The 18,586-nt window shown below is 61.8% G+C and overlaps 1 protein-coding gene across 9 annotated transcripts in view; it reads left to right on the top strand.

Moving 5' to 3' along the window:
• Nucleotides 1-18,586, top strand: part of HDAC4 (histone deacetylase 4) — a 252,977-nt gene that overhangs the window by 180,098 nt on the left and 54,293 nt on the right. For 8 of the 9 annotated variants that reach the window (XR_006221049.1, XM_042995874.1, XM_042995872.1 and 5 more), the window contains exons 7-12: nt 459-590; nt 3,861-3,973; nt 8,687-8,803; nt 8,895-9,093; nt 15,059-15,279; nt 18,181-18,438. Coding sequence is in view for 8 of the 9 variants with exons in the window: in XM_042995874.1 (XP_042851808.1) it covers nt 459-590; nt 3,861-3,973; nt 8,687-8,803; nt 8,895-9,093; nt 15,059-15,279; nt 18,181-18,438 (1,040 nt within the window). In the remaining variant the exon portion in view is untranslated. The remainder of the gene's footprint in view (nt 1-458; nt 591-3,860; nt 3,974-8,686; nt 8,804-8,894; nt 9,094-15,058; nt 15,280-18,180; nt 18,439-18,586) is intronic. The other variant, XM_042995875.1, reaches the window with a different exon arrangement.

The following is an 18,586-nucleotide window of genomic DNA, read 5'->3' as shown; positions in this document are numbered from 1 at the left end:
AGGGAGATGGGCTCGTTCACCTACACGCAGGTGTGGAGGACTGGTTGGCCTTAGGACCCCATGGCGGCCACTGGCAGAGGTCGCCGGGAGCCCCAGCAAGCAGCTTGTTTCCAGGTGGTTAGACGTGGGAGGAATTTCTGACACGCAGGTGAATGAGGAAGTGGAGACCATAGAAGCCATAACAACATTTGTGGGCCGACGCCCCGAAACGAGCAGCACAGATAGGTAACCCTGTCCGAAGAAACGGAGCCGAAGGCGTCCGATGGCCTTTGTGCATCTTGTGGGACTGAAAAGATGCTGCGTAGGCCTCAGGAACGCTGCCTTCGCTCTGCCCTGCAACAACACAGCAGGGTCGAGTGGATATTGACCTGATGTGCATGGTTTTTTTAGCTGCCAGTGAGATAAACTTGGTCCCCGTCGTGAGTGTCTGACTATAACGACGTCTCCTTTTTGTGCAGCCTCTGAACCCAATTTGAAATTGCGGTCCAGGCTAAAGCAGAAGGTGGCCGAAAGACGGAGCAGCCCGCTGCTACGCAGAAAAGACGGGCCCGTGGTTACCGCTCTAAAGAAGCGTCCATTGGATGTCACAGGTACGTCCCGTGAGTCGTGGAAGCCCGGCCACCGCCTTCTCCGCGAGGCTCTGCTGCTGCGAGCCTTTCCGAGACCTCCTCTGAGGCCCTGCGTCTCTGCACGGCACCTTGTCCCCGGGGCGCCAGCCGTCCGAAAGCCACAGCCAGTGCCCTGGCAGGGGTCTCTAAGCACGCCCCCGCGCCCCTTGTCTGCTCCGGGCCTCAGCCACGGAAAGTGGCGTCCACCGGCCCGGGTACGGTCAGGGCAGTCCTGTCTGACGTGGCACCGGGTGTTTTCAGGAGTTTTGAGTTGAGGTTCCCCGATCCTGCCCCGTCCGTGGTGAATCACACGGTTGTGAGCTGCTCACCGCCCATCACGGTGTCTGGGCCACGGGGCAGGGGTCCCACGGGTGGGAGGGGGAGAGAGGAGGGCGACCGCTCGTTTCCACTTTCCTGGTGAGCGTTGCTCTCGGCCCCCACCTAGCGGTGGACACGCAGAAGTACGCCCCCGGCAGAGCCCGGGGCCTGAGGGGCGCCCTCCTTCCTGCGGGTGCTGCTCCCCTCTTCCGGGCCACGCCCCCCACTGCAAGGGTGCACCTCGCTTCCAGAGGGCCCACCCCGGCCCCAGGCGCATCCCACTTCACGAGGGTGGGCCCCACCCTGAGGCTGCGCCCCGCTGCAAGGGCACACCCCAGCCCGGAGTGTGTGCTCCCGCTTCCTGCGGGCGCCCATCCACGTGCCCGAAATCAGCACCCCGAGAGAGGCGCTGCTCAGAAGTGGCTTGGGGGCGAGGCGGGCGGGAGCCGTGTTTGCGGCAAGCACAGGGCCTCCTTTGAGAGGCAAGGCTCTAGGTAGCGGCTTGTCAGTGGTAGGTTCTCAGGGCCGGAGGAGGGGGGCTCCCCGGGGCTGTTCCCCGTGTGGAAGCGGCTAGTGCCGCGCACATGGGTCGGAGCTCCAGCGCCTCTGAGTTAAGGTGAGAGCTTTGTGGGGCCCTCCTGCCCTGTCCCGCTGCGCTCCAGGGCCCGTTAGCCAGGAAGACTCCCCCGACGTAAGCTCCTGCCTCCGAGCGTTTGTGGGAAAAGCGGAAGCTCTTCGTGTTTCGGCGCAGGGTCCTGTGCTGGGTCCGTCGAGGACAGACGGGCCCGGTCTGAGGAGAAGAGCGTTGTCACTCGGAGTCCCGGAGTCTCCCCAGCTGGGGGACCCCCTTCGAGGCTGTGAGTGCAGCTGTGTTTCCTCTGACGGGTGCCTGGCGTGGGCCGGCCGCCCTGATGGACGGAGGAGCCCGTGCGGTTATATTTCTGGCCCCGCACTTGGTGAGGCGGGGCGGTGGGCAGGCTTCTCCCCGAGCGCCGGCTCTCGTGTTCACGTGGTCAGCCCGTGACGGTTTCATGCTACCGTGAGTCCGCACCAGGTTACACGTAAAAGTGGGGGCACGGGTCCTCGCCTCCACGGAGCTCAGGATCCCACTTGAGAGGCCAGACCGTGCCCGCCCCAGCCGACGGGTCCCGGGTTGTGCTACCGCAGAGGAGTCCGGGGCGGGCAAGGCCGGGGGGCGCTGGGCGGATAAGTGCAGCTGGCAGAGAGACGAGAGGGGATGGGCTTCTGGGCCCCACAGACCCCAGGCAGCCGGGGTAGAGCTGACCCTCCAGAAGGCAGAGTAAGGAGTTCAAGGAAGGTGGTGCGGGTTCTGCCGCGGGGGCGCGTGGCGGTGCAGGGGGAGGCCCACCGGTGCGTGTGTTGGGGGGGTGCTGGGGGCCCAGGTGGGGGCGGGGCCGGGCGGGGCCCGGGCTGCTTCTCCCCGGTGGTTAAAGCCTCGAGTGCGGCAGGAGCAGAGATCTAGGCGGAGCCGCTGCTGCTCACTGTGGGGCGTGTTTCCTTGCAGTCTGTCTTCTGTGTGCCCGTCCCGCCGCCCGGCCCATGCCACGCGGTGCCCCCGCTTGTGCTGATGCGAGTAACACGGTCACACACCTGTGTTCGTTTCTTACCCCGCTTTCCCGCAAGCGGAGCGAACGGTAATCCGCGTAGTTGAGTGGGAACCGGTTGAAGAGCCGGACGTGTATCTTTATTGCCCCAGTTTCTCACCCGCTGGCGCGAGAGGGTCTATCTGGTGGCTCTGCAGGGGACACACGTTTGCAGGAAGTCAGTGGAAGCCGGCATGTAGTCTGGGACAGAAGCAGCAGGGATGGCGTCCAAGGCGGGGCCCCGGGGACCGCCCCCGAGGGCCAGGCGGCCAGGAGGAGGCGGCTCTGTCTTGTGCACAAAGTGTAGCAGTTCCTCCCCCCGGGCCCTTCTCAGCGGCTCCCAGTCCCGTGACGTATAAGGAGCCGTGACCCTCGGTGAAGAAGTAAGCCCTGGATTTGGTGTGGGGGCAGCAGGGACCCGGTCTGGGCTCACGTCACTGTCTGGGAGGCCTGACTGTGGCCAGGCTGCCGCGGCGAGCCCGAGCGGGTGTCGCCGGGCCGACAGCCGGTCGGTCGAGAGGGCCAGGGGCCACAGAGGTCACAGTCCGTGGTGAGGCCATTGTTACGATGCCCACAACACAAGAACGCAGAGAGAGCTAAAGAGACGCTCCCACAGACACCGGTGGCACGGCGGCTCCGGTGGCGGTGAGAAGGGGGCAGGGTGAGCACGTTCCTCAGTCTCGGGCAAGTCACCGTGAGGCCTGGGCCCAATTAGCAGGGCGGATCCACCCGTACCTTTAAAGTTACTTGCGGGATAAACTAGCGTGCGATGCCAGGGAACACCGACCAGTCACAGCAACCACTGGCGGCACCTGCCCTGGGCGTCTGATGTTGCCCAGGAAAAGCGAGAGGCTTTCGTTCCAAAGGAGCCCGGCGGCCCGTGGCTTTGCTAGCGAGCACGGAAAATCTGACCTCTCCCTATTCAGAGTTCCTTGGCCTCTGTGGTTCCCGGTCTTCTGTTGTCGGGTTATTGCTGAGCGTTTAAGGGCTTATCTTTTTGGTGTAGAGGATCATCTCGAGATTCAAGAGGAATAAAGTCGGTAACGTGCACAGCTTAAAAGGCTCAGGCGGGGCCTCCACAGAGCTGTATGTGTGCAGAGCTCGCCAGGAAGTCAGTAGCAAAACTGAAAATAGGGAATTAGCCTCACAGCCCCTGTTCGGGGACCGCGGTCAGGCTCTTTCATGATGTGACTTGTGCCAGTCAGCAGGTGGGAAGCAGAAGTCCCCCGGAGGCCCTCGGCGGGCACCCAGGCCTGGGTGGGCACCTGCCACGGCCTCGCCCAGAGCCTCTGGGCGGAGCGTGGCTCACGGATGTCTCTCCGCCCCACAGACTCGGCCTGCAGCAGCGCCCCGGGCTCCGCGCCCAGCTCGCCCAACAACAGCTCCGGGAATGTCAGCACCGAGAACGGGATCGCGCCCGCTGTCGCGAGCATCCCCGCCGAGGTCAGTGAGGGCTTTCCGTTCCTTTCTGTTCCCTGCGCCGGCCTGGCACATTCAGACAGTTGGTTTCCTTGAGGTGACCGAGGTTTGCGGGTGCCCTTCGGCCTAGACGGTTGAGGTCGGGAGGCACCCTGGACGGGGCACCGTTGGGACCTCATCCCTCTTTCCTGCCACTGACCACTGCTTCTCCTGCAAATGTGAGCCCCGTGTCCAGATGGGAGAGCAGCTTCGAACCCAGCCTTTCCTCCTGGCCTCCTTCGGAGCACGTTTCATCCGGCCGATTCAGAACACAGACGCGTGGGCCCGTGGGGTCCTAGATGCCTCGCTGCTGTGTGCCCCTGGGGCTCTGCACGGTGGCCGAGAACCATTGTTGGAAGAGAATCAAGGTGTTTATTGTTGCTTTAGAAATACATAGGTTAAAACGTCAGCCAACAAACACACATCCGTGTGTCGTGGGGGAGCAGAGTAGCACGGGCAGGTGGTTAGGAACCCCAGAGCTGGCGTTTCAGAGGCGCCTGGGTAACTAACCACCAGCCTGAGACACACGGTCAGGTCCCCGCCCCCAGCTGTGCCACAGGTGGAGAGGGGCGTGGGCACAGAGAGGGTTCTGGAAGCACTTGGCAGAGAGGACGGGTGCTCCAGGGGAGACAAGGGGCTCGGGGCTGGCTGCCCGTTGTGCCCTTGACCAGACCTGGGTGACTTTCCGGGCAGTGGTTTCCAGGACCTTCCTTCCGTGCTTTCTTTTTCTACCTCGTTCTCTTTGCCCCAGCTGCTTATTGCACAAGTGTCCCTGGAGCTCCTACCTCGGGCCAGCCCTGCACCAGGCCCAGGGGCCAGAGGGCCAGAGGGCCAGAGGGCCGGCCAGCAGCCCGCCTCCACACAGCAGGCTGTGCGGCCTGGGAGAGGCAGGCTCTGGCCGGTGCCCGGGAAGAGCAGGGGAATTTCACGCTATCGAGCAAGGCCACGGGCTGGGGGCGCCCTGCGTGGGGAGCCGCCTCTCCGCGGAGTTCACGGTGAACGGAGCCCGAAGTGCCGTCTGCTTCATGCCGCAGACGGCCCCGCCGGGTGGGAGGTCTTCTGAGTTCTTTTTGAGTTCCTGCTGACCTACAGGAGGGTACGGTTGAGTACACGTAGTCCCTTAACTTTCCCCCTAGATATTTAGCAGCGAGTCCTCCCCTTCCGCAGGGTTGACAGATCTTACTCGGGGTGCGTGGGCGCCAGGGCGGAGCCTTTCCACCCCCTGTTGTAGACACCCGTGCGCACAAACACGCGGCAGAACGAAGGGTGGCGCTGGCTCCTCCGCTCCCCCCCGGGTCTCCCCCTGCCCCTGCTGAGGTACAAGTCCCGTGTTCATGCGAATTGAGCTGCCGCAGACTCACCCATAGGAAGGGGCCATCCCGTTTACCGTCCTCTGGCGGGCAGGGGTGGCCTCTGACGGTCAGGTCCGCCCGGGGGACCTCTGGGGGTTTCGGGTGCTGTTAGAAGCTGACCTCTCCTGAGAACTCGCAGGCCTCGTGACGCCCCCGCTGGCTGCACCCCCTCGGGCGCAGGGCGACGTGGGTCCTCGCCGGAGCGCCTCCTTTCACTGCTGTTCTGCCAGGGGCCCCGGGCCGGGACAAGGTCCGCGGCCTACACACGGCGGAAGCAGGCGCCCCGGGCCTGGAAAGGCAGCCCCCTCCAGCCCAGAAGGCCCGGCGTGAAGCGGGGCGTGAGACCAGGCCCCGATTTTGTGCGGAGCACGTGGGAGCTGATGAGCCTGTCGCCCCGCGGACGGAGACCGCCAGCGTTGCGCACACGGGCAGTCAGCCTCCGAGCAGTTCTCAGAAGGCTGTGTTATTTCTAAAAATAAATTAGGTAAAAAAAAAAAATAGAGTGATTATAAAGAGGAAATTATAACTTTGCAGACATTAGGACGTTTGCTCGTTTCGTCCCTGGGTGATTACAGCCCGGTGGTGCGTGCTTTCCTTGGCCGTCTCCATCATGTTCTCCTCGGCACAGCGTGTTGGTATTTCTTCTACTTGGGACCAACAGTTTTTCTGTCTGGGGAAAGTGCTTTCCATGGTGGTCGTTAGCTCGTGACTGAGTAGGGTCACGGTGAGCGAATGCTTTGTAGCCCTGTGGTCTCTCCAGGACAAGATACACCAGGCGCCCCTGCGCGAAAAACGCTTTCCTTCCTGGTTTGCGCTCATGGCGTCCAAACAGACCGTAAGGTGTGTGTGTTTCCAAAGGACGCTGAAATACGACCGCGTTAAACAGCACCTTGGGGATCCTGCGAGTTATGGATATTTGCACACACGCCGTGAGGCGGTACAGGCACACGTCTCTTTATCGCGCATCACAGGTGTTGCCCTTTCTTACGAACCGAAGACACCAGCCTTCCGTGGAGGAAGTCGCTGCCGACGGGGTGGAAACAGCAAGAGAACCAGAATCGCAAGCAGAGCCTGATGATGGGACCGAGTGTGTGGCCGCGGTCTCGGGGGAAATCTCGAACAGAGGAGGAGTTGCTTCTTGGGGAAGTGGTTTCTTGAGGCGGAATCTGCCGCTGGTGACGATGCCGTGAAGACTGTTGACGTGACCACAAAGGACCTGGAAGATGCGTACCCTGAGCCGATAGAGCCGTGGCCGTGTTTGAGGGGACGGACTCCGGTGTCGAAAGGTTCCTACTGTGCGTAAAGTGGCGTCAAACGGCATCACGTGCCACAGAGAAATCGTCCACGAAAGGAGGAGTCACTCGATGTACCAGACCAGCCTCGTTGTTGACTAATTTAGGAAACGGTCACAACCACCAAGCAGCCGTGAACATCGAGGCAAGATCTTCCTCCAGCAAGAGGATTCTGACTCACCGAGAGCTCAGATGATGGTTAGCGTTGTTTAGCAATAAAATGTTTTAACTCAAGTCTGTCCATTCCTGTAGACATGAAGCTGTTAACACACCTGGCACACTAAAGTGTCTCGTGAACACAACTTTCACGCGCACGGGGAGACCAGTGAGCTCACGGACTGGTGCTGTGGTGTCGGGGACCACACCCAGCGTCTCCGAGGCAAGCCGCAGGCGGCCCCTCCCCACCCCCCCAACCCCCAGCAGATGAGGAGGCCGTTTCCTCCCCGGGCCGGCACCCGGTGCACCCCCATGTACGGCCACTTGATGATAGCTTTCAGCGCATAATTTTCCCCTCGGATGTGACGTTTTAAGGCGCCCGGACGTTTCTCGTCGTTAGTTACGTGCCCCACTGTGAGAGGAGCTAAGAGGAGACTGGTCACACGTCCATCACTCCAGTGAGTTTTTCGTTATACAGACTCCGTCTGCCGCCTCCCACTAGCCGGCCTGGTGGCCAAGTCCTTTGTTCCTTCTGTCTGTCTGCTCCGTGGTTCGGCACACTGACCAAGTACCTACTCCACAGGGGGCGTTGCGGCAAACAAAACAGCATCCTTTGGAGGGAAGAATGTTCTTTCTAGAAGCAAACAGATGTTAAATAGCACGGTAATTCAGATCCTCAGAGAATGCTCCCACTCCCCCTTTTCTGTCTGTCCTTCCAGCCCTCACTGTCTGCTTTTGAACGAGCAGACCATCCTGTACCTTGTTTTTCCAGCCTAACAACACATCATCGGTGGGACTCCAACCAATCCAGATTTTTCCCGGCCTCCCAAGGACCCGGTGCATAAGTGTGGTTCATTTGCTACACCCGGGACACGGACACGCTGCCCTTCCCTGCCGTGGGCACCACGGCCACGACATTCCTGGGACCGTCTCTGGTTTTGCCCGGCACCGTTTCGTAAGAGCCACCCGAAGAGTGGAGTTTTAGGATGAAAAGTTAGATAAATTTTTAAGGCTTTTGACACGGATTGCCCAGTTTTCCTGCAGAAAGAGTGCACCGCTTGATAAACCCGCCCAGCAGCGTGTTTCTGTTCCTCGGGGCCAAGAGAGTATTCTCAGTTTTAAAAAGCTTTGCCAACTTGATAGGTATTTAAACATGTGTTTTGATTACTGATGGTTTTGAGTAATTTTTTCAGGAGTTCTCCCGTAATACTGGTTCTTTGTCATTTGCCTTTGACGAGCACTTTTGCTAATTATTATTTGATCTGTGAGCTCTTTACATAGTTACCTTTCTCTGTCCTACATGTTGCCCGTATTGCCGTGACCATTATTTATCATTTGCCTTTTCTGCAAGGGGATTTTTTTTTTAGGGGAGAGGGGCGGAGAAAGGGAGAGAGAGAGAGAGAGAGAATCTTCAGCAGGCTCAGCATGGAGCACGACGCGGGGCTCGATCTCACAACCGTGCGACCATGACCTGAGCTGAAATCAAGAGTCGGATGCTCAACCGACTGAGCCACCCAGACGCCCAAAGGGGATTTTTTTTTTAAGCAATATCTTCTCTGGTTTCTGCCTCTGATGTTATATTTAAAATGACATTCCCAACCAAAAACGTATTTTATAACACGTTATCTTAGATTTTCCTGATAGTCTACGATGATTAAACAGTGTGAATAAAAACGAGAGCGTCATGGATTGTGAATCCATGTTTCGGGGCTTGTGACCTGCTTTGAAATTCTGTGCCACCTCTGTGCTGTAACCTGTCACTGTGTTTCTGTACTGTAGCGTCTCGGGACTCCGCGTGGCCTGCCCTGAGGCGCTCTCAGCTGTCGTTTCTCGTGGTGTCTGTGGCCCACGCTTGTCGCTGGCAGGCTGTGTGACGGCGTCATGTGTTCTGTCTGCAGACCAGCTTGGCCCACAGGCTCGTGACTCGAGAAGGTTCCGTGGCCCCGCTCCCCCTCTACACGTCACCGTCCTTGCCCAACATCACACTGGGACTGCCCGCCACTGGCCCTTCCGCTGTGAGTAGGCATCGGCGGGTCTGCGTGGCCAGCGGGGGCGGGGGGCTGTCACGGGCCCTCGGCCCCGGGCGTCACGGTTGTACCTCTCCAGGGGACGGCAGGTCCGCAGGAGGCCGACAGGCTCACTCTCCCCGCCCTCCAGCAGCGGATCTCCCTCTTTCCCGGCACGCACCTCACCCCCTACCTGAGCACGGCGCCCCTGGAGCGGGACGGTGGGGCTTCACACAACCCGCTGCTACAGCACATGGTCTTACTGGAGCAGCCGCCTGCGCAGACGCCCCTCGTCACAGGTGAGCACGGTCGGCTCGGGGCCCAGCGGGGAGGCCCGTCTGCACCCCCGAATTTCTAGCCACGGCCTCTCCCGTGTTCAGGCGTGGGAGTCGATAAACCGAGTCTCACTTACAAAACTAGGTAGACAGAGTAAAAGCAGGTGTCGCTTAGACCTTCTGGAAGCTTCTCCAGAGAGACGGCTTCTGCCGTCTGCTTTTTTATCTGGGTCAAGACGAGGGGAGACGACTCTGGTAGATCGTCAGTTCCCATTCGTGGTGGAAATGTCTGTCGTGTGCCCCGCGTAAGGGACGCTCACACTTAGGAATAAGTCAGGAAATGTGGCCGGAGGTTTGCACGGCAACTGTTCCTTTGGGAGGGACGAAGGTGTGGGGTCTGCTGCGGAACAGGGAAGTACCTGTTCGTCTGCAGCACCCGGCCTCACGCTCAGCTCCCTGGAGGTCTGCTGATTTGTTTGCGGTTGTGATCTAACATGACCTCCTTGACGCTTCGGTGGGAAGTGCAGGTGCGAGCGGGTCAGGGTCCCGACCTGTGGCCATGCGGGCCGCGGGCAGGTGAATGTCTCTTGTGCCCACCGGTCTCTCTCCAGCACTTGGTCCTGAAGAGCCATGGGGCCGCTCTGGGTGTGAAGGGCCGCATCTTGCCCTCTGTGTGTGTCCGTGTGGATGGCGGGCTTCCATCTGTGGGTATGTGTGTCTTTCTGTCTGGGCCCCCCAGTGGTTGAATTCGGGGTCACCGCCCTCTTCAGAGTTGAGGGGGAGCAGAAGCGTCACCGGGCATCTCCCCGCCTTTCAGATGATGGGTCATGAGCACCGGGGCTCAAGGGTTCCGTCTGAAATCGCATCTGAGTCTGTGTGACACCCAGAGTCAGGGCCCGGGGTCAAGAGCAGTGAAGGATGCCTGAGTTTCTGTCCTGTATCATTTATGTAAACCTACAGCTGACCCTCCTTGTGACCCCCGGTCCCCGAGCGTCTGCTCATCACCCACCGTTAAAGAGCATTTTTCGGGCACATCCCTGAGCTTCCTGTGGAGTAACCTTTTTTGTTTTTAAGTAGGCCCCATGCCCAGGGTGGGTTTGAACCTGGGATCAAGAGTCGGCCACTCTACTGACTGTGGGGAGTAGCCTTTTCCCACAGGACTTAAATGACAGTCTTAGGTAAATCTCACCTCTCTGATAAACTTGCTGAACTTGACTCCTTCGTGATTGGCCACGTTGCTGCTTCTGCCCTTCGTGTGTGATCCGGTGGCCCTTTCTGTGACAGCAGCTGCCTACGGCTTGCCTGTGGCAGTGAGACTGGCTGGGGCACGACTTCTGGTCCAGCACCTGTTAGCACTGCCCTCCCCGCCCCCGAACCTGCAGGCCCCTCCCGGCCCCCGGACACCGGCCACAGGTGCTGGAGGCAGGGCCGTGGCCCAGAGCACAGGCTGTCTCGTCTCCGTTTCATCCCAGCTCAGTGACCTGGGAAGTCTTCCCTCGTGCCGTGCCTCAGTATCCCCGTGTGTGAAACAGGGGTAACGCGAGTGTCTGCCTGGCTGAGTTTCTTCGGGGTTAAGTGAGGTGTGTGTCAGTGCAGGATGGGCCTGACACTGGTGAGCCCCCTTCAGGTGTTAGTTGTGTGGTCGTGGTGGTTACTTTTGGTTTTATGGCTTTTAATTGGCAGCCTCCCTCCTCTCCCCCAGGCCACGCAGTCGGTCCTTCCCAGTTCTCGTGGCCCCTACCAACCCCCTCCCCGTGAACTTGGCCCTGATTCGGGTCTCTGGGATCACCCTCCAAGCTCCGCCCCTGCCCGGGTTTCCTGCCCCTCAGGGCCTGAGAAGCCCTCTCCGCCCAGAGCACTGCCCTCCTGAGCCGGAGCACTGGCCGCGTGTGGCCCCTGATGTTTAAAGTGGTCGTTGAGACCCAGAAGCAAAGTACCCGTCTGGTTTCTCAGTCCCACGTGGGACATGGTGGGTGCCCGTGTGGCTGGTGGCTGTCGGGGCACGTGAGTGTGGCCTGTCAGGTGGTGCCGGCCGGCCGTGACGGCCTGGCTGCCAGCGGGCACAGGAGCGAGCCCTCTCCTTCTGGTGTGGCGCACAGGGGTGTGGCTCCCTCTTCGCCAGAGGGGGCCGCCCTTTCCAAGCCGGCTGTCCTGAGGCCTGGTCCCGACCTGGGCCCTGCCCCCGCCGGACGTGGCCCTTCCCCCTCCCGTGTGCTCTGCTGAGCTTCGCTTCGGTTTCGTTCCCCTCCTGCTCACCTTCCCTCCCGGAGGACGGTCTGCACATCCGCGGCATCGTCCCGCCCTCCCGGCCCCTGTACGGGGCCAGTGCGCTGCAGGCCCACGGTAAATGTCTCTGGGGGCAAAGCGAGGGACACTCGGGGTTTCTGAGGTGGCTTGTGTCTGAGCAGGATCAGGGACAGTCCCCAGGTTCACCTGCCAGCGGCCCTGCTTTTCCGTGAGTGCTCGCGGGCAGATGGACACACGGACAGAACGGCTGAGCCAGAATAGCTATGTCTCACGAACACTGGGAACAGAGGCCGCAGATGCAGAGTGGGGAGGGGGGACGGGCGCCAGGGCCGTGTCCCTCCCCGGGCGGGTCCGTGGGATGTCCCACCTCCGTGTGGCACTCACCTTGCTCCCCACTGCCCCAGGAGTTGTCCAGCCGAATCTTCTCCTGAGAAGAGTGACGCGCCCTCATATGCTCCCAGAGGTTGGGTCTCTGAGCGACCCCCCGAGGCAGCGGGTGGGAATGGAACCGTCATCTCGAGGCGAGAAGGACACGTGTGTTGTCCAGGCCTCCTGCTGTGTGGCCGGAAGGCACAGCTTTCAGCCCAGCGTCTCCCCTGGGCTGGTCCTCCGCAGTCGGTCTGGACGCTCAGCCGTGCGGCAGGGAGGGCGTAGGGAAGGCTTCCTGGAGAAGTGGCATCATTGCTGAGGCCTTAGGTGAGGGTCTCGGGAGAAGGACAGGTGGAGGGAGCGGGTGTTGCACCTGGCGGATGTGGGGTCATTCTGGCCTTCGGGTCACTCGCTGGGGCTGCCCCCCGCGGGCTGGCGGAACTGGCCGTCTGCCCGTGGCTGCGCTTCTGAGCACGGGGACGGCGGCTGGCTTCCGCAGCAGTGATGGCACGCTCCCCTTGGTACCTGACCTCTCCCAGGAGGCGCGTGGGGCTGCCGCGCCTGGGCCTGGCCCGCGATTCCCAACCCTGGCCAGGCCCCCAGAGCTCCAGCGAAGCCGACTGGTCCAGGCGGGCCTCTGCTGTGCGGGGATTTTCTTGCAGCGCTCAGGCTGTGCCGACGTGCAGCCTGGCACGCCCCTGGCGAGAACTTAGCCTTGTCCGGCTGTCACTTGGAGGGCCTTAAAGAGTCCCACCCTGGCGCATGGGGCAGTGGGATGCCCCATACGGATTTCTAAGGGCGCAGGCCGTACTCACCAGTGTGAATTCGCCTACTTCACCCGAGCCCCGCAGCACCAAGGCCAGCACCTCAGATCTGGGTCCGGAGCGCCAGGACAGCCTGACTCTTCGCCTGTTTCCCTCTTGACCCCCACGCTGGCTGGGGCATGTGGACGTGGTGCCTTTGTTTGCAAACTCGCCAACCTGGATGGCCAAGCGAATGCCGGGGATTCCCACGTGATCACCGTTGTGCGGTCACCATTGTGCGGTCCTGCGTGGGCTTCCGGTCGCGCCCCCCCCCCCCCGGTCCCTCTCTCAGGACCGACATGAGGGGCAGGCGGGTGTCATCCGTGTCCTGGAGCCCCGACAGACTTGCGCCAGCCCTGTGGGCGGGAAGAGCGAAGCGTCTCCCGGCCCGCCAGGTGCTCAGGGAAGGAGGCCCCCGGCAGCCCCGTCCTCCCTGCCAGAGCAGGGTCCGCCGGGCGGCACAAGTCAGACTCTGTCCCTGCACGGTGCCCATCTGGGCACAGCGGGCCTCTGCAGGCAGCTGGGTCACCCAGGACAGAATTGGATCTTCACGTGGTGTGTTTTTATGCATAGAAGTCTTTTACGTTGTATATACCAAAAACCAAATAAGGGTCTGTCATCAAAAGCCCTTGTTGATGACCTGAGGGGTCAACTTTAGGTTCTGAATTGGAAACCACCTGACCAGTAATGGGTTTGCCACTCAGAGGTTAGGAGTCCATTTTCGGCAATGCGACCAGTCCCCAAGTGGGACAGCACTGGAGTTCTGTGTCCCGGGGGGGCCCATTGTGAATTTTGGGGTGAGTGGGGTGGGCCCAGAGAGGGTAAGGGTGGGGCGGGCCAGAACGGGGTCCTCCCGCTGTCTGCCCATGTCCCCATGGGGATAGTGGCCTGCGTCCTCAGGGCAGTGTCCACCCCGCGTGAAGGCTCACATTCATGCATGTTCCTGCTCCTTTGTCAGCCCTGGAAGCTGCTTTCCTTCCGCAGAGCCAAGAGAAGCTTCTGTGCGGAACCTGGGCAGCCGCCCAGCTGACCACAGCGGCCCTGCGGTCCCAGTGTCCTGCGGAACCTGAGAAGCAGCTGCTCGGGAAACCCTGTTTTAGCTTCATGTTTTCCGAGGCGGGACCCTCTTGGCGACTACGTCACCTTTGATCCCATAAATGCAGCTTCGTATGGCTGGCTTCCGAATTTTCATCCTCACGACACCTCTGTCAACAGTGGGTGAATACTGAAACACCTTCTTCGGATGATGGGTTTTTTTTTGGTTTCTTTTTTTTTTTGTTTTTTTTTTAGCTCTTCTAGAAACTTGAGAGGGAATCAGTCTAGCGTTTGAGTTACTAACTTTAACTTAGCAGCCAGGCAGATAATGAAATTTAACATAACTTCTCCCAGAAAACAGTGAGCTGGACAGAAGGCGATGGCAGTTTAGGGGGCTAGAGTTGGCTGACTTCTTGAAAAGCTAATCAGGGACAACTTTGCGAGGGTTGAACCTTTTCTTGGCGTCTGCTCTCTCTGCATACAAAATTGTGGTTGTAATTTTGAAATCTCCAGCCCACGAAGGGACAAGGGAAACAGGCTGCAGTGACCCCAGGGGTCTCAGGGACCCCCTCCTGGGGGGGATGGGCAGGTGTGCCTGTCGGGGGGCCGGCCACTTGAGCAGTTCCGGGGGCCGTGCTTTTGGGGAGGCGGGCATCTGCTAAGGTCAGGTACGTGCTGTTCCCCCTCAGGCAGGGGACCATGACCCGCGTCAGGTTCAGCCTGAGCCTCGTGGGTTAGTGTGCGTCCAGCTCGGGCCGCTGGGGCAGCCCGTTTTCCATTAGCAGGGAAGGTTTGTTAGACTTTTGCCCAAAGAACCCCGGGAAGATGATCAACTACCTAAGCCCACAATTTGCAAAAGAGAAGGTACAGGTGGATGGAAAGTTTACAGAAGGAAAAAGGTTTGGCATCCTGTGTCCCCTGCACAGGGTGCATTTTAAAACGAGATTCAAATGCACATTAAAACAGGATCACATATCCATCCAGATCTTGAACACTCAGTCCAGGTGCGGGTGCAGGGGAAGCAGCTGGTGGGCATGGGGGGAGGCAGCACCTTTGCAGAAATTTGTAGAAGATTCTGACCACAAGCGCCAGGATTTTGACAAGTGTTAACACCCCCTTTGTGAATAAAGTCACCGCTTGACGAGACCTTTAAAGGATTTGATCCCTCAGGACGGGTTTTTTCCCTCACAGCTTGGTTTCTGGGTCGGTTAGGGGAAGAGCCGTCTCCGTGGTCTTCTAGAACGTGCCAGGCCACCGGGACCTCCGCAGCCCTGGTCAGCGTGGCGCAAGCCACTCCGGCGGCCCCGCGATGCCGCTCGGACCGCAACCAGTCGTTCTAGGGCCCGGGCCCGGCCGAGGGGTCGTGGGGCCACTGCCGGGCGGACCGGCCGCTCCGGAACCTGTGACTCGGAACGCCTGCGCACGGTGGCCGCTGCTCACTGAAGCCCACGCCGGCGGCTCACGGCGGCCTGCGCCCCGGGCTTCAGGGTGGAGCACGGGGGGCCCCCGCGTCACCTTCCGACGGTGTCTTTCAGGCCTGGGCGCGCTGCCCCTGCACGCGCAGGCGCTGGTGGGAGCGGACCGCGTGTCCCCGTCTGTGCACAAGCTGCGGCAGCACCGCCCGCTGGGGCGCACGCAGTCGGCCCCGCTGCCCCAGAACGCGCCGGCCCTGCAGCACCTGGTCATCCAGCAGCAGCACCAGCAGTTTCTGGAGAAGCACAAGCAGCAGTTCCAGCAGCAGCTGCACATGAGCAAGGTGGGTCTGCGGGCGTGGCGGGGGGGGGGGGGGGGGAGTGCATATCGCATCCGCGTGCGGCCCCGTGTCCCCGAGCTCCCTGGGCGCCCCTCTTCCCGAAGCGGACCCGCCTTTCTGAGCCCCTCGGCACCTGCGCGGGCCTGCCCGCCGGGACACCCTGCTCGCGGGGTCTGCACCCTCGCACGGTCCCGAAAGTCCCTCCCAGAGGGGGGTTTGGGCAGGAAATAGGGAAGTTCGGTGTGGCGGTGCTGGTCATCAAAACCGGAAACGGTCAGCGTCCCGTGAAGACGGCGGCCGCCAGCCGCCTGAATGCAGCCCGTGTGACCCCGCTGCAGGGTTGTGGGGACACGGTCCCCCGGCACCCTGTCCCTGAACGGCCAGATGCCCAGTGCAGGCCGAGCTAAGGCCCCCGTGGGAGACGCGCTGCCCCCCCCCCCCCCCCCCAGCACGCAGGGCCAGCCAGCACGCCCTCCCCTGCACAGGAAAGGCACCTACTTACTTCCTGTGGGCGAGACAGGCTGTCAGTCTGTGCTCCCAGCTGTAAACCCCACTTCACGTTCGTCTCCCCAGTGCCACCCGAGGCTTCTTAATTTTATCGTGTCACTGTCTGACTGATAGGGTAGGAGGTGTTAGGAAGACGGGAAACACCTATTCATTCCTGGTACAGTCTTGAAAAGAATGATTGAGAAACTGGGTAATCTCCCTAGACTCTATTCCATGATTGATGATGAGCGTGAACGACGGGTGATTGAAATGTTTGTACAGCGTTCTCCTGGGATCTCGGGGAGCCGACGACGTTGTCTCGTGCCGTCTGGCACCAGTATTTCTGCCTTTCGTCTGGGAGACGCTGTTCCTAAGGGGCTCCTTACCCGAGGGCGCGAGGGCCCAGCTCCCAGCAGCCCTGAGACCTCCCATCCCGCAGCCCTGCTCGGGCTGCGTCGGGGATCGTGGCCGTTTCCTGCGTGATCTGCGGCTCGTTCAACCCCGGCCTCCGAGTGCGTTCACTTCACTGACACCCCTTAGGGAGAGCAGCCACGCACGGCTGCTCCGGTCTTCCCAGGGTCGCTGGCCACGGGAACCGAACCGCTGGGCGGCGGAGCCCCTGAGAACAGGAAAGACGGACCCGGGAGCCGGCTGTGCTCACCTGTTTGGGCCCGAGGTCGGCACAGTCACCGGTGCTCTGCGGCCGTAGTAGCGTCACTTGTGAGAGCCCGGCACCTCGTGTGCCGTGGTGTCTGGTGAAGGTCCGCCAGGTGAAGGGTCTTTCCGGAGAACGCATGCCACCGGTGGGTGGCGGAGCCTCGAGCTGTGCAAGCGGCAGCCGCCCCCTGCAGGGCAGCGAGTGTGGGTGCGCCCTCTGGCGGGTCTGGGCGTAGTGACGTGGGAAATGTGGCGGGACGCGCTCTCCCCCCTCTGCGGGGACGGTGCTCCAGGGCACCTGTTGCCCCCGCAGGACAGAGGCTTTGCTGGGGGAGGCTGTTCCTGTCGCGGCTTGAGCCCCGTGGTCCCGTGGGTCGGGCTGCGTGCCTCGCCGCGGACTTTCCTGTTCACCTCCGCGCTCTGGGCGCTGACCCTGACATCCGGGTCCTCCGTCCGGGCGGTCTGACCAGGGGCACGCCCACTCATCTTCCAGCCCTGGCCTCTCTACCAGTTTGGCTTTTCCCCCGACCCGTAGTCTGGCTGTAGCAAGGGCCCCGCTCCGAATACAGACGTGCGTTTCTTCTCATGCCGTCTGGGGAAGGGGCTCCTGGAGTCCGGAGCGCGTCGCAGGACACAGCTGGTTTGCGTGTCGCCGACAGTGTTCGGCCAGCGCGCTGGCTGGCGGGAGCCTCGCCCCCGACGTCGGCTCCGCTGTGCCGCCCGCCCACAGCCCGGCTAGCAACCCCAGAGCTGCATTTCGAAGGCGGCCACAGGCCTCTGGCGGCGGCCGTGGCCCAAGGAGACTGACCGCACAAGCCCCCTGCATCACCGGGAGTCTGCGGCTGTGGCCACGTGCCTCCCAACTCCCTCCGCGCTGCGGCCTGAGAGGCCGAGGCCGCCTCGGGGGTGTGGCCTGCGCCCCAGGGGATTGGCGGCACCTCAGGTGCCTGTGCTCCTGCCCCTGCCCAGAGCTCCCCGGGACAACGGGGCCGCTCGATCCAGCCTCCAGGAATCCTTCACGGAGCTGGGCTGTCTCTCGTGAAGCCCAGGATGGCCTGACTCCCCAGGAGGGGCCTGGAGGCCTCTGCTCAGATGCCCTCACTTCCCAAGGAAGCGGAGAGAGCCAGAGAGGGAGTCCGGGACCCTCGCCCCATAAGAGGCGGGTCCATGCTTCAGCCCCTAGCCGTGCCCTCTGAGGGCTGTGGGCACGTGGGCCTCGGGGAGCTGCTTGGGAGGGCTGTGCCCTGGGGACAAGCGCACGGAACACTGACACTCGCACACAGGCGTCCGCCCAGTCCGACCCTCGTCACGCCCGCGATGTGGTGGTGTGGGTGGTGAAGCAAGCGGTCTGGGAGGACTTGCGTACAAACGTGCGGTGGCCAAAGCGTGTCGGGCATCCTCGAAAACCTCTCCCCTTCTGGAAACCGAGTCAGAGCGTTCTCCACAGCAGCATAGTCAGGGGCTTTGCAGACGGTCACATTTTCTCCGAGCCACGGCGCCGGTCCCCCAGGAGCCTGGCTTGACCGCTGTGACTTTCATGCCCCGCGTCTCTGCGCTTGGCACACGGGTGCTTGTTAACAAATGCGCACCAGGTGCTGGGCTCTCCTTCCCCGGCCGGCCCGGCGCGCAGGGTGTTGGGCGACAAGCGGTGCCTGCCGGCTCCAGCTCGGGCCCGGCAGCATCCGTCCAGGTCGTCCGTCCCTTTGCTCTGAGGCACAGAGCTCGTCTCCGCCGCCCTCATCCCTTACCTCTGCCTTATAGATTATCCCCAAGCAGAGCGAGCCGGCCCGGCAGCCCGAGAGCCATCCCGAGGAGACGGAGGAGGAGCTTCGTGAGCACCAGGCCCTCCTGGAGGAGCCCTGCCTGGACCGGCTCTCTGGGCAGAAGGAGGCACACGCGCTGGCCGGCGTCCAAGTGAAGCAGGAGCCCATCGAGAGTGATGACGAGGAGGCGGAGCCCCCGCGGGAGGTAGAGCCGGGCCAGCGCCAGCCCACCGAGCAGGAGCTGCTCTTCAGACAGGTGACCGCGCCGGCGGGGGCCAGGCGGGGTGGGAGTCGACGGACCGGGCGGGCCAGGAGGGACAGGCCAGGCCCCCTTTCCTCAAGGGGCGGCGCCGTATGGCCGGCCGTCAGTAGACACGGACGGGCCTCTTCCTCCCGGCCCTTCC

This window comes from Panthera tigris, chromosome C1 (genome assembly GCF_018350195.1).
Source record: "Panthera tigris isolate Pti1 chromosome C1, P.tigris_Pti1_mat1.1, whole genome shotgun sequence".
In the NCBI taxonomy this organism is placed as follows: Eukaryota; Metazoa; Chordata; class Mammalia; order Carnivora; family Felidae; genus Panthera; species Panthera tigris.
This window is presented reverse-complemented; position numbering and strand designations above follow the sequence as displayed.